The sequence below is a fragment of the Carlito syrichta genome, unplaced genomic scaffold (assembly GCF_000164805.1).
Source record: "Carlito syrichta isolate Samal-C Ts95f unplaced genomic scaffold, Tarsius_syrichta-2.0.1 Scaffold315709, whole genome shotgun sequence".
Classification (NCBI taxonomy): domain Eukaryota; kingdom Metazoa; phylum Chordata; class Mammalia; order Primates; family Tarsiidae; genus Carlito; species Carlito syrichta.
In genome coordinates this window covers 188,619-203,705 of record NW_007259805.1, presented here as the reverse complement: position 1 = coordinate 203,705, position 15,087 = coordinate 188,619, and the positions used below count along the sequence as shown (strand labels likewise).

The following is a 15,087-nucleotide window of genomic DNA, read 5'->3' as shown; positions in this document are numbered from 1 at the left end:
AATAAATTGAAAAAATTAACTGGGCATGGTGGTGCATACCTGTGGTTCCAGCTACTTGGAAGGCTGAGGTGGAAAGATCACTTGAGCCTAGCAGGTTGAAGCTGCAGTGGCTGTGAGTGTGCCACTGCACTCCAGCCTGGGCAATAGTGTGAGACTTTAGCTTAAAAAAAAAAATGTAATCTATAAAAAGTGTTTTTAGGCTGGGCACCATGGCTCAGCCTGTAATCCTAGCACTTTGAGAGGCTGAAGTGAGAGGATAGCCTGAGCCCAGGGGTTCAAGACCAACCTGGACAACTTGGTGAGACATCCTCTTTACAATAAATCACAAATATTAGCCAAGCATGGTGGTGTGTATCTATAGTTCCATCTACCTAGAAGCCTGAGACAGAAGGATCACCTAAGCCTAGCAGGTTGAGGCTGTGATGGCTGTGAGCATGCCACTGCACTCCAGCCTGGGTGACAGAGTGAAACTCCAACTCAAAAAAAAAGTTTTCAGGCTAGGCTTGATGGCTCATGCCTGTAATCCCAGCAACTTGGAAAGTGGAGGCAGAAGGATTACTTGAGCTAAGAATTTGAGACCGTTTGGGGGCAACATAGTGAGAACTCATTTCTACAAATATAAAAAAATTAGCTGGGCGGGTAGTCTCAGCTACCTGAGAAGCTGAGGTTGAAGGATCGCCCGAGCCCAGGAAGTCATAGCTGCAGTGAGGTACGACTGTGCCACTGCCCTCCAGCCTGGGAGACAGAGTGAGACCCTGACTCAAAACAAATTAAAAAATAAAGTGTTTTCATTTCTTGTGTGAAAAACAACATTGAAACCCATGAGCACTGAGATACTTCTCTATGTTCCTGTTGTTCCTTGTTATTATCAAGTCTATTCAGGAAATTGATGTGTAACTTATTAGCTTTCAGTATTCTTTGAAGCTACGTTGAAATTCTGGCTTTGCAAGTTCTCATTTCCTATTACTGTTTTAATAAGCTTCAGAGTCTACTTAACAGTCTAGGATTGGCCAGGTGCAGTGGCTCACACCTATAATCCCAGTACTTTGGGAGGCTGAGGTGAGAAGATTGCCTGAGCCCAGGAGTTTGAGACCAGCCTGGGAAACTTGGTGAGACCTCATGTCTACAATAAATCAAAAAATTAGCCGGGTGTGGTGGCATGTGCCTGTAGTTCCAGCTATTTGGGAGGCTGAGGCGGAAGGATCGCCTGAACCCAGCAGGTTGAGGCTGCGGTGGTTGTGAGTGTGCCACTGCACTCCAGTCTGGGCACAGAGTGAGACTCCAACTCAAGAAAAAAAAGAACAGCCAAGTCAATCTAGAATTGACTTGAATTGAGTTGACTTAAATTGAGAGAGCTTTACTTATCTCTCACTAAATGGTTCCTCTTAAAACCAAATCCAGAAGAAGTAAGAACTCTGTAGGCACTTCTATATGATTACTTTTAACTATTTGATATTTAAATATTGAGGACCTTAAGCGGGGTCTGGTCAGTGAAAGAAATGGACCAGGACTTGAATTTTGGAATAGGTTGTATTTGTTTAAGTTGAATAAAGATGGCAAGTCTTAAGCCGAGCTCAGTGGCTCAGCCTGTAATCCCGCGCCTTTGGGAGGCCGAGACCTCATCTCTACAATAAATCAAAAAAATCAGTCAGGCGTGGTAGTGCACGCCTGTAATTCCGGCTACTTGGAAGGCTGAGGCGGAAGGATCACCGGAGCCTAGCAGGTGGAGGCTGCGGTGGCCGGGAGCGGCCACTGCACTCCAGTCTGGGCGAGAGTGAGACTCCAACTCAAACCAAACAAACAAACAAACAAAAAACAATAATTCACACAAGTGTTCAGTATTCATTTTTTATTTAAATAGATATAATGATCATCACATATCCTTTTACCAGACTTCCCAATTCTTGAAGTCTTAATTTTGCCCTGTTTCTTAATTTAATTTCATTTTCTTTTTTTAAAATTATTTTTTATTTTTGAGTCAGAGTCTTACCCTGTCACCCAGGCTGGAGTACAGTGGCATGCTCATGGGCACCTCAACCTGCTAGGTTTGGGTGATCCTTCTGCTTCAGCCTTCCAAGTAGTTGGAACCACAGGGATGCGCCACCACACCCAGCTAATTTTTTTATTTACTGTGGAAAGGAGGTCTTGCCAAGTTGTCCAGGCTGGTCTCAAACCCCTGAGCTCAGGCAATTCTCTCACCTCAGCCTCCCAAAGTGCTGGGATTACAGGCGTAACCCACTGTGCCTGACTGATTTGTATTTTCTATTATTTGCAACCAAAATCATCCTAACTGAGGCACAAAGAAATACACAGGCCCTATACTGGTTTATGCATTCATTCAATATGCTTATTGTACACCAATTCTGTGTCAAACTTGTGCTATGTACTGGGGACACAGTCAGTAGTAAATAAAGCAGATTGTGTTCTCACAGTCTAAAACCAACCTCCCCACCAAGGCATCTTCTTTTTTAAAATTTTTTTAATTTTTGAGTTGGAGTCTCACTCTGTCACCCAGGCTGGAGTGCAGTGGCACACTCCCGGCCAACTGCAGCCTCAACCTGCTGGGCTCAGGTTATCCTTCCGCCTTAGCCCTCCAGGTAACTGGAACTACAGGCACGTACCACTACGCCTGGCTAATTTTTCTTGATTTGTTGTAGAGATGAGGTCTTGACAAGTTGCCTAGGTTGATCTTGAAACCATGGGCTCAGGCAATCCTCTCATCTTGGTCTCCCAAAGTGCTGGGATTATAGGCGTGAGCCACTGTGCCCAGTCTGCTTTGATCTTTCATGTTATAAAATTAGTATTTAATTTTAGAAGAAACTTATTTTTATATTTTTATTTATTTAATTTAATTTATTTTGAGGTGAGATCTCTCACTCTGTCACCCAGACTGGAATGCAGTGGTATGACCGTGGCTCACCAGAGCCTCTATTTCCTAGGCTCAGGAGAAACTTCCTCCTTAGCCTCCTGAGTAGCTGAGGCTACAGGTGCCAGCCACCACATCCAGCTAATTTTTTGAATTTTTATAGAGACAAGATCTCATCATGTTGCCCACACCGGTCTTGAACTTCTGGGCTCAAGTGATCCTGCCTCCATGACCACCTAAGTGTTGGGATTTTAGGGTGAGCCACCATGTCCAGCTTCCCAGATCTTTATATATTTATTTTTCTTTCTTTTTTTTCTTGACAATGCTCTGACCTTTCAGCGATAATCACTAAAAATAAATAAATACACCAATGTCTTTATTTTAAAAGAACAGCTTTATTGAAGTATATATATACACATACATACAAGTATATATATATATATATATATATAAATTTTTTTTTTTTTTTTTTTTTGAGTTGGAGTCTCACTCTGTCGCCCAGACTGGAGTGCAGTGGCCGCTCCCGGCCACCGCAGCCTCGACTTGCTGGGCTCCGGCGATCCTTCCGCCTCAGCCTTCCAAGTAGCTGGAACTACAGGCGCGTGCTACCACGCCCGGCTAATTTGTGATTTACTGAGATGAGGTCTCGCCAAGTTGCCCAGGCGGGTCTCAAACCCGTGGGCTCAGGCAATCCACTCACCTCAGCCTCCCAAGGCGCGGGATTACAGTCTGAGCCACCGAGCCCGGCTCTGAAGTATATTTTACATGCCATAAAATTCACTTTTTTGGTGTACAATTCAATGATTTTTAGTAAATTTGTTGTTGTTGTTTTTTTGAGTTGGAGTCTCACTCTGTTGCCCAGACTGGAGTGCAGTGGCTGCTCCCGGCCACCGCAGCCTTGACCTGCTGGGCTCCGGCGATCCTTCCGCCTCAGCCTTCCGAGTAGCCGGAATTACAGGCGCGCGCTACCACGCCCAGGTGATTTTTGATTTATTGTAGAGATGAGGTCTCGCCAATTTGCCCAGGCGGGTCTCGAACCCGCGGACTCAGGCAATCCACTCACCTCAGCCTCCCAAGGCGTGGGATTACAGGCTGAGCCACCAAGCCCAGCTGATTTTTATTAAATTTATAGAATTGTGCAACCATCTATATGTTACTTTTGTAGTCCCTATTTAACTTACTCTCCCTATTCTAAAACGTACTTATCTGCTTACTGATGCCCAAAGGATGCTAATCATAGCTAGATTTACTCCTGGGTAGTTCTCCTTTAGGTACCTGCCTATCAAATGCCAGTGGGGCTTATTCTATTCATTTATATGAGTAATTTTTTTTTTTTTTTTAGTTGGAGTCTCACTCTGTTGCCCAGGCTAGAGTGCAGTGGCACGCTCCCGGCCACCACAGCCTTGACCTGCTGGGCTCAGGTGATCCTTCCGCCTCAGCCTTCCAAGTAGCTGGAACTACAGACGCACACTACCACGTCCGGGTAATTTTTTGATTTATTGTAGAGATGAGGTCTCTCCAAGTTGGCCAGGCTGGTCTCCAACCTGTGAGCTCAGGCAGCCATCTTGCCTCAGCCTCCTAAAGTGCTGGGATTATAGGCTTGAGCCACCACGCCCAATGTGATTTTTTTTTTTATTTTTTTGGAGTGGGAGTCCCCTTTGCCACCCAGGCTGGAATGCAGTGGGACACTCACAGCCACCGTAACCTCGACTGCTGGACTAAGATGACCCTTTTTCCACCTCAGCCTTCTTAGTAGCTGGAACCACAGGCATGTGCCACCACACCTGGCTAATTTTTTAATTTTTTTGTAGAGACAAGAAGGTCTCGCCATGTTGCTCAGGCTGGTCTCGAACTCCTGAGCTTAGGCAATCCTCTCGCCTCCATCTCCCAGAGTGTTGGGATTACAGGTGTGAGCCACCATGCTTAGCTCCAGTGATATTTTCTCTTCTTTCTTTTTTGAGTTGGAGTTGAAAGGACAGACTGAGAGCAAGGAGCCACTTTGTTTTGTTCCTAAATCTTAACACAATAATGAGAAAGTAAAAGCTGTGTCCAGGAGGAACGCATACTTTAGATAAAGATTAACTTTGCTGACTTTGTCTTTTCAGAAACCCAGATTCCTTCAAACACGACCAGTATCTGCCTGTAGTAATGATAAAGCAGACTCCCTCTCTTCCTCAAGGTCTACAAATCATATCCAACTGGAGGCATCTGTGCTTCTGGCACTGATGTATTGTTAATAAATTTACTGTGACTGGCTTCCAGTCCACCACCTGGAGTCATGAGATACCAGGTCCTGGTGATGCCAAGACACAAAACTTGTGATTTCTGTTATCTACATCAAAAAGTGCAACTTTAAACAAGCTCCCTGATCCAAACTTCTCTCCAAGAGCTTTAAATATATCCAGTTCCCCAGCCTTCAATGTCACACTCATCTTCCTGTCAGTGGAAGTGATCTTTTCTTAAATAAATCTTTTCTTTCTTCATCTCTTGGTGTGTTGCAAATCTTTGTGTTACTCAGATCTCTGGTTACCAGCGCGCACCTCCAGCACACTGGCTTAGGTGGTGCTGTGCCGCCTCCAGACTTTAACCCTAACAAAAGTCACACTCTTGCCCAGGTTGGCTTTGGTGCAGTGGCATGTTCATGGTCACAGCAGCCTCAACCTGCTGAGCTCAGGTGATCCTTCTGCCTCAGCCTTCCAAGTAACTGGAACTACAGGCGTGCACTACCACACCTGGCTGATGTTTGATTTATTGTAGAGATGAGGTCTCGCCAAGTTGCCCAGGCTGGCCTCGAACCAGTAGGCTCAGACAATCCTCTCGCTTCTGCCTCTCCAAATACTGAGATTATAGGCATAAGTCACTGTGCCTGGCAATATTTTCTTTTGTCATTTAATTCAATTTTTGAAAACATGAAATGAGTATAAAGATAAAAGAAATGTTTCTGTGAAAACGATGCAGAATGCTTTGGAAAGGCTTGCAAAAGGCAAGTTGCTAACAAATTGTTAGAATAAGTCTAGGTGAGAAATCTGTGAGTGAAAACACTATAATTATCTAGAATTTTACATTCAAATTGTGTCATAAATCTGTTTCAGTTATTGCTCTACTTTAAAGAAACCTTTAAAGAAATCATAGATGATTCATTAAAGGCAAGAAACTTCAACCAGAGAAGCCATAATCACAGAAGCTTGAAGCTACTTCAGAAGATTGGTGAAATAATTTATATTTATAGGTCTTAAGTTAAAAGAAATTGCTAATATACAATAAGCTTATTTTCTTAAAACAAAACTGTATGCTGTGTTGTGTAATGCTTTATAATTATGCTTTTTAAGTTGGAGTCTCACTCTGTCGCCCAGGCTGGAGTGCAGTGGCACACTCATGGGCACTGCACCCTCCACCTGCTGGGCTCAAGTGATCCTTTCTCCTCAGTCCTCCAAATAGCTAGAACTACAGGCATGCACCACCATGTCTGACTAACTTTTTGATTTACTGTAGAGATGAGATCTTGCCAAGTTGCCCAGGCTGGTCTCGAACCTCTGGGCTCAGGCAACCCTCTCGTCTCCGCCTCCCAAAGTGTTGAGATTACAGGCAGGAGTCACCACGCCCGGCTTTCCTTTTCCATTTCTCTTTCTTTTCTTTTTCTTTCCTTCCTTCCTTCTTTCTTTTTCTTTTTTGAGACAGGGTCTCACTCTGTCGCCCTGGCTAGAATACAGCGGCGCAATCATAGCTCACTGCAGCTTTGAACTCCTGAGTTCAAGGGATCCTCCCACCTCAGTCTCCCCAGTAGCTGGGAATAAAGGAGCACACCTGGCAAATAAGTTTAAATTTTTTGTAGATAAGGGGCTCAAGGTCTCGCTGTGCTGCCTAAACTAGCTGGTCTCAATCTTCTGGTCTCAAGCTCTCCTTCTGCCTTGGTCTTCCCAGTAGCTGGTACTATGGCAGGTTCAATCATTTCTTTTTTCTTTTTAGTCAAAGTCTCACTCTGTCACCCAGGTTAGAGTGCAACAGCACGTTCACTGCCACGCAGCCTCGACCTGCTGGGCTCAGGCCATACTTCTGCCTCAGCCTTCCAAGTAGCAGGAACTATGGGTGCGCGCCACCACCTCGGCTTATTTATTTATTTATTGTAGAGATGAAGTGTCGCCAAGTTGCCCAGGGTGGTCTCGAACCCGTGGGCTCAGGCAATCCTCTCACCTCGGCCTCCCAAAGTGCTGGGAATACAGGCGTGAGCCACCGCGCCCGGCCCCAATCACTCACTCATTCATTCATTCATTCATTCATTTTTAAATATAGGTGTCATCCTTGCACAGGGGTCGTGCTAATCTCGTTATCGTTCTAATTTTAGTATACGTGCTGCCAAAGCGAGCACTTCAATCATTTCTAATAGCGAGGTGAAACCTTCCTTTCTTCCTTCCACAGAAGGCTGTACAGGGCAGTGACGAAGAACAATGTCTGAACCCAACAACGGCTATCTCTGTGACCTTGGCACCTTATCCCAATTCTCAGTGCTTCAGTGTCCGCACCTGGAGGATGCGGAGAAATGTGACGAAGTGTTTTGAAGATCAAATCGGTTTAAAGGGCACGTATCAGAGCGCCTGATATCACCCAGTAAACGGAGAATCCATGTTGGCAGTTGTTTTGATCCACCGTGGCGGGCGATCTGCCAGTGCGCGGAACCTCACTCGGGGGCGTGGCCTCGCAGGCAGCCGGGGGGCCACGCCCACCCCGCGGGGCATCGGAGCGCGAGCGGAGGTTGCGGTCGGTCCCCGCCGGCGCCACGCCCAGGCGTGCGGAGCGCGGTTCCCGGCGTCGCTACCCGCGGTCATGTGACACAGCCAAGATGGCGTCGCCCGCCTCCCTGTGGCTCTTGGCGGTCGCTCTCCTGCCCTGCACCGGCGCTGCTGGGGCACCGAGGCAGCACGACCCGCCGACTCCGCTGCCGCTGGTGATCTGGCATGGGATGGGTGAGTGAGTGAGACGAGGACCAAAAGGGTCTGGCGACTGTCTCTCCTGCCAGCCTGGGTTCGCGTCTGCAGATGCGGGTGTGGAGGGCGAGGACAGTGGTCCCACGGCACCCGGCTGGATCGACGCCTTAGGATTTGAGGGCCGGGGATTGGGAACTACTCTGCACTGGGAAAGGAGCAAGGGAAGGAGCCGTCTTTTGGTGAGCTCCCGGAGAGAGCTGTGCACTGCGTTGGGGTTTTACGTGCTGTCCTTGTTTAATCCTCGCAGTAGTGGGGACAGGGGACAGGATCTGGCTCTTGGTCAGGCATGTGGCTACATGACATTCGTATCTATTTTTTTATTTTTGAGTTGGGGTCTCACTTTGTCGCCCAGGCTGGAGTGCAGTGGCACGCTCATGGCCACCGCAGCCTCGACCTGCTGAGCTCAGGTGATCATTCAGCCTCAGCCTTCCAGGTAGGTGGAACTGCAGGCGTGCGCCACCACGCTCGCCTAATATTTTGGTTTATTGTGGAGACGAGGTCTCTCCAAGTTGCCAAGGCTGGTCTTGACCCAGTAAGCCCAGGCATTCCTCTCACCTCGGCCTCCCAAAGTGCTGGGATTATAGGCGTGAGCCACAATGCCCAGCCTGACCGTTGTATCTATCCATTTATCCCTTCACACACCGAACAGGATTTGTTAGGCACTTGCAGTTCATTTATGGGTTATCACTTATCCGAAATGCTTGAGACCAGAAGTGTTTCAGATTTTTTTGCATTTCAGTATATTTGCATCTACATGAAATATCTTGGCGATGGGACCCAAGTCTAAACACAAAATTCATTTGTGTTCCATATACATACATCTTATACACATAGCCTGAATGTAATTCTAATTAATTAATTAATTAGATTGATTAATTATTTTTTAGTCAGTGTCTCACTCTGTCGCCCAGGCTGGAGGGCAGTGTCCCGCTCTGGCCACTGCAGCCTTGACTTACTGATCTCAGGTGATCCTTCTGCCTCAGCCTTCCAAGTAGCTGGAACTACAGGCACGTGCCACCACACCCAGCTAATTTTTTGATTTATTGTAGAGATGAGGTCTCACCAAGTTGTCCAGGCTGGTCTTGAACCCTTGGGCTCAGGCAATCCTTTCGCCTCAGTCTCCCAAAGTGCTGGAATTACAGGCTTGAGCCACCATGCTTGCCTTAAATGTAATTTTATACAACATTTTTTATAGCCAGGCTCGGTGGCTCAGCCTGTAATCCCAGCACTTAGGGTGGCTGAGGTGAGTGGAATACCTGAGCCTGTGGGTTCAAGACCAGCCTGGGCAACTAGGCGAGACCTCGTCTCTACAATAAATCAAAAATTAGCTGGGCATGGTAGCACTTGCCTATAGTTTAAGCTACTTAGAAGACTAAGGTGGAAAGATCACCAGAGCCCAACAGGTCTCTGCTGAAGTGGCCATGAGTGTGTCACTGTACTCCAACCTGAGCGACAGAGTGAAATTCCACCTCAAAAAAAAAAAGAGATCACAAAAAACCAAAACATTTTTTATAATTTTATGCAATCTATCTAATGAAGTCAGGAGAGGAATTTTCTACTTGTGGCGTCATGCTGGTGTCTAACAAGTTTCCGATTTCGGAGCATTTTGGATATTTGAATTAGGAATGCTCAACCAGTGTACATGTAACTGTACAGGGTGCCCAAAAAAGTATACATATTTGTGAACATCATACTTAAAATGTGTCTATTTGGCACCCCGTATGTGTCACATAACAGTGGTGAACTAAAAAAACTAAATTCTTTGCTCTTTTAGCACTTATTCCAGCGGGAGAGAGAGCTCTAAATAAGTAAGACATAATATGTCGAATGGTAATCAGAGCAATGGAGAAAAATTAAGCAAGAAAAGAGACACTGAAGTTGGGGGCTTTTTAGAGCAAAGTTGGGAAAGAAGCTCTTGAGAAAGTAACATCTTAGCAAAAACCTGAAGTGGGTGAGGAAAGTTGCCATATGACTATCTGGTAGAAGGAACAGTGCTTCTACAGGCCACAAGACAGAAGTATGTCTGATGCGTTTAAGGAACATCATCAAATCAGTGTGGGTGGAAATGAGTGAGCATTCATGGAAATGAGTGAAATTAGGAGTTTAGGTTAGAGGGGGGAAGGGAGGGTACAGATTGTTGAACCTTACTAGGACTAATGTAGGGACTTTGGCTAGACGAAGATGGGACACTTTTTGAATAGATGATTAACATGCTCTGACTCACATTTTCTTTTTTTTTGAGTTGGAGTCTCACTCTGTCACCCAGACTGGAGTGCAGTGGCCACTCCTGGCCACCGCAGCCTCGACCTGCTGGGCTCCGGCGATCCTTCTGCCTCAGCCTTCCAAGTAACTGGAACTACAGGTGTGCCCTACCATGCCTGGCTAATTTTTTTTTTTTTTTTTTTTTTGTAGAGATGAGGTCTCGCCAAGTTGCCTAGGCGGGTCTCGAACCCGCGGGCTCAGGCATTCCACTCACCTCAGCCTCCCAAAGGCACGGGATTACAGGCTGAGCCACCAAGCCCGGCTTCTTTTTTTTTTTTTTTAAGACGTGAGCCGCTGTGCCTGGCCTACTGCAATAACTTAAACAAGAGATGATGGTGACTTGGAACTGTATAGCAATAGTAGAGGTGTTGAGAAGTTGTCAAAGTTTGGATCTAGAAGGGGGTCCCCCCAGAAAACTCAGAATTATCTTTTGGAGGGTGGGCCCCTTTAGTACAGGCTTCCCTTGCTAGGTGAGTGTTGTAGGAACCCATTGGCATCAGTGTACCAGCTAGCTTTGTTGTGAGAAGCTGCCTGAGACCAGCCTGGGCAACTTGGTGAGACCTCATCTCTACAATAAATCAAAAAATTAGCCAGGCGTGATGGCGTGTGCCTGTAGTTCCAGCTGCTTGGAAGACTGAGGTGGAGGGATCACCTGAGCCCAGCAGGTCGAGGCTGTGGTGGCTGGGAGTGTGCCACAAACCTCCAACCTGGGTGACAAAGTGAGACTCCTACTCAAAAAAAAGAAAGAAAGAAAGAAAGAAAAGATCCTCAAAGGGAAACATTTTGCCCATGTGGAAGAGGTGAAACAAAAAACAGCAGAAGTACCAAAAGGCATACAAATGGGTGAGTTCAAAAACTGTTTTGAGCAGTGGAAGAAGCATCTCAATAGGTGTATTGGATCAAATGGAGAGTACTTTGAAGGTGTCTGAAGTTTAAACGTGTAAAAATAAATGCACAGTTTTTTATAAATAAATCCTAGGTTTTTTGGGTTGCCCCTTGTATTTTAAAGATAGAACCTATAGAATTTGCTAACAAATCAGATGTGGGCTGAGAGAGAAAGCCAAAGATGACTCCACAGGCTTGTGCCTGGACGACTGCAAGGAGGATATAGTCATTTTACCATGGTGGGAAAGCCTATAGAACAAGCAAACATTGGGTGGGAGGAAGATCAAAAGATTGCTTTTGGACTTATATAAATTTGAGACCCTTGTAAGACATTCAGGAGATGTAGAAGCATTTGGAGTGTGGATTCTAGGACAGATACAGGATGGAGATTTTAAATTGGGAGCCTACAGCATATGGCTAGTATTTAAAACTTTGCGACTGGGCTAGATTACCTAGGGAATGAGTGTCCACAGAGAACTGAGCCCTGAGGCACTCTTTGGAGACATTTGGAAATGGAGGCAAGGAGGAGGAACCAGCAAAGACAGTAACACAACCAGCAAGGTGGAGGGAGGACAGGAGAGTGCATTGTCCTGGAAGCCAAATGAAGACATTGTTTCAAAAGGAAAGGAGTGATCTGCTCTATTAAATCTTGTTGATAGGTCAAGGAAGATAAGGGCGAAGAATTAACTACTGGGTTTAGCAATATGAAGATTATTCGTGATCTTGACAGAAGCAATTTGGGGGACTGGTGAGAGTGAGCTTTATTGGAATGGGTTAAAGAAAAGTATTTGGCCGGTCATGGTGGCTCATGTCTGTAATCCAGCACTTTGGAAGGCAGAGGCAAGAGGATTGCCTGAATCCAGGGGACCAGCTGGGCAACTTGATGAGACCACGTCTCTACAATAAATTTAAAAATTCGTCGGGTGTGGTGGTGTGCACCTGTGCTTTCAGCTACTTAGAAGACTGAGGTGGAAGGATTGCCTGAGCCCAACAGGTCGAGGCTGTGGTGGTCGTGAGTGTACCACTACACTCCAGCCTGGGCAACAGTAAGACTTTTACTCAAAAAAAAAAAAGTATTTGGAGAGGAATTTGAGACAGCAAGTGTAAATAAATTCTTTCATGGCTTTGTGCCAGGCCCTGGGGTTACTACAGTGAGGTAAAAGATGACACAACGTAGGGGCTTCACGCTCTCCCAAAGCTCATGGTCAGTTTACAAGGGGAGGCAGTTAAGTAACCAGCAGTTACAGTTCAGTATGGTAAATGTTGTTACGAGAAAAAATAGAGGATTCTCCAGGCCACAGCTTTTCTTCTTTACAAACTGGTTCTTTTTTTTTTTTGAGTTGGAGTCTCACTCTGTTGCCCAGACTGGAGTGCAGTGGCCATTCCCGGCCACCGCAGCCTCGACCTCCTCGGCTCCAGTGATCCTTCCGCCTCACGCACGGCTAATTTTTTGTTTTATTGTGGAGATGAGGTCTCACCAAGTTGCCCAGGTGGGTCTCGAACCCGCTGGCTCAGGCAATCCACTCACCTCAGCCTCCCAAGACACGGGATTACAGGCTGAGCCACCGAGCCCGGCCACAAACTGGTTCTTAAGCTTTCTGTCAGGTTGAAAATAGGATGATTAAGTTCAAAATGAGAAGTGATCTCAGTCCACTTCTCCCACTCGGTGGCCAGTTTGCTTCCTGTTCCTAGTTCTGGTTCCTTGAACTGGGAAAAGAAACAGGTCTGGGACCAGGGTGAAGCTAGGAAATGCCTGGGGTACAGATTTAAGGAGGCACTCACTCCCAAGTTCATACAAGTTCAGGTTCAGCACTTGTGTGAACCTGGGAGTGAATGCCCCCTTAAATTTTGTGCCCTAGGTTCTTCTTTTGCTTCGCCCTAGTCCTGGCCCTGAAGAAAAATCTTTGCATCTTTAACCCTAACTGTCCCCTATGATAAAAGAGGGAAATGTGCACCTCTGCTTATTTTTCAGTTTGGTGTCCCAATTATATTATATGGCTTTTTCTCCTTTTTTTTTTTGAGTTGTGATCTCACTCTGTCGCCCACCTGGATTTGGAGCGTGCCAAGTATGGAGTGCTTGGCACGCTCATGGCCATCATCACAGCCTCGACCTGCTGGGCTCAGGCGATCCTTCCGCCTCAGCCTTCCAAGGAGCTGGAACTACAGACATACGCTACCATGCCCAATTTATTTTTTGATTTTTATTGTAGAGACGAGGTCTCACCAAGTTGCCCAGGCTGGTCTCAAACTCAAGTAATCCTCCCACCTCAGCCTCCCAAAGTGCTAGGATTATAGGCTTGAGCTACCTTGGGCCTCTTTTGTTTGTTTGTTTGTTTTGTTTGGTTGGCATCTCTGATGCCCAGGCTGGAGTGCAGTGGCATGCTCACAGCTACTGCAGCCTTGATCTGTTGGGCTCAGGTGATCCTTCCACCTTAGCCTTCCAAGTAGCTAGAACTACAGGCACTCGCCACCACACCCGGCTAATTTTTTGATTTATTGTAGAGATGAGGTCTTATCAAGTTGCCCGGGCTGGTCTCAAACCTCTGGGATCAGACAATCTCATACCTTGGCCTCCTAAAGTGCTGGGATTATAGGCGTGAGTCACCGGGCCTGGCCCATTTTTTGTTTTAACCTCAGCTTACACTGAGGATGTATGGACTTTTGAAGCTTGTTATTGTTGAACAGGAGCTAAGAAAAAAGTTCTTTTTTCTTTTTTTGAGGTAAAATTCATATAACATAAGTTAACCATTTTTAAAATTTTTATCCATTTTAATTTTAATTTTATTTTATTTTAAAGATGTGGGATGCAATTCAGGATTAGGTATACAAGTGGACATCGTACGGGTTAAGTTTGGGCCTCCCTTTGGTCCACACTTTGCCTGGTTTGAGATCAGATACCCTTATTGATGTTGAGTCTCCCCCTACCCCAGCAGTATCCTGTCGCTGCCAATCCCTTTCTTGAAGTATTAAGTTAACCATTTTAAAGCATACAATTCAGTAGCATTTGGTGTGCTCACAGTGTTGTGCAACCAACAGTTCTCTCTAGTTTTAAAACTTTTCAACACTCCAGAAAAACACCCATACCCATTAAGTAATCACTCCTTATTCCCTGCTACTCCTTGGTAGCTTCCAGCCTACTTTCTGTCTCCCAGAGGATTTGCCTATTCAAGATTTATCATATAAAATGAATCATATCATATGTGACCTTTTGAATCTGGCTTATTTCACTTAGCACATTTTCTTTTTCAAATTTTTTATTTATTTTTTTTGAGTCAGAGTCTCACTCTGTCATGTAGGGGTCCAGCCCGACCTGAGGGGAGTTGGACCTGCTCCAGGGAATCAGGACGACGAGAAGAGACCACTCGGAGGCAGTTCTTCTGGGATCAGTCTGATCAGGACTGAGTCCAATTTTATTCAAACTTTTTCCAGCTTATATACCATTTTCTATAACCTCCAGCAGTATGACAAATACCTGCTGGGGGCTTACAGGTCTCATGATGCATAACGTACTTCACAAAAGATTTTTGCTTAAGGTAACAATTAACAATCAAAATTCCATGATGCATATCGTGCTTCACAAAGCTTACATCAAGATAAGAAGTGTATGATTTCAGAAATAGTTTTGCTAACTGTTTTCTATAATATTTAATGATTAATCTGTATATTATAAGTTATTCTTATTTTTGCCTAATGTAAAATTTCCTATTAATTTTCCATGATTTAACAAAACCTTCAAAATCTATACTATTTATTTTAATGTCTAGCAGTAAAAAATATTTCTGTCAGGGACACTGGTGCCAGAGCCCTCTCTGAAATGCTAAATAGTGAGAAGCAGAGAACGCTAACCACAGTGTTTGACAAACCCAATGTATACTTTACCATTGAAGTCTGCCGGACACTGAAATCGACGCCTTAAAGTAGAAATCCAAAGTGCAAAAGTATATCCAGAAATAAGTAAGAGTACTTTGGTTTTACTCTCCAACAGGCCTGTAACTGGGTTTCATTACTACCATACATAAGCATATTAGAGGGCAAATTCCAAGCAGAAGGAAGTGAAGTAGCAAGCACAGGTTCACATAGTGTTATATGTGG

The 15,087-nt window shown here is 45.3% G+C and overlaps 1 protein-coding gene across 5 annotated transcripts in view; it reads left to right on the top strand.

Moving 5' to 3' along the window:
• The first annotated feature begins 7,575 nt into the window (after window positions 1–7,575).
• PPT1 (palmitoyl-protein thioesterase 1) overlaps window positions 7,576–15,087 on the top strand; it is a 38,306-nt gene continuing 30,794 nt past the window's right edge. For 3 of the 5 annotated variants that reach the window (XM_021706524.1, XM_021706523.1, XM_008073171.1), the window contains exon 1: window positions 7,576–7,827. In XM_021706524.1, the coding sequence (XP_021562199.1) occupies window positions 7,704–7,827 (124 nt within the window). In that variant the 5' untranslated portion in view covers window positions 7,576–7,703. The remainder of the gene's footprint in view (window positions 7,828–15,087) is intronic. The other 2 variants (XM_021706525.1, XM_008073172.2) reach the window with 2 other exon arrangements.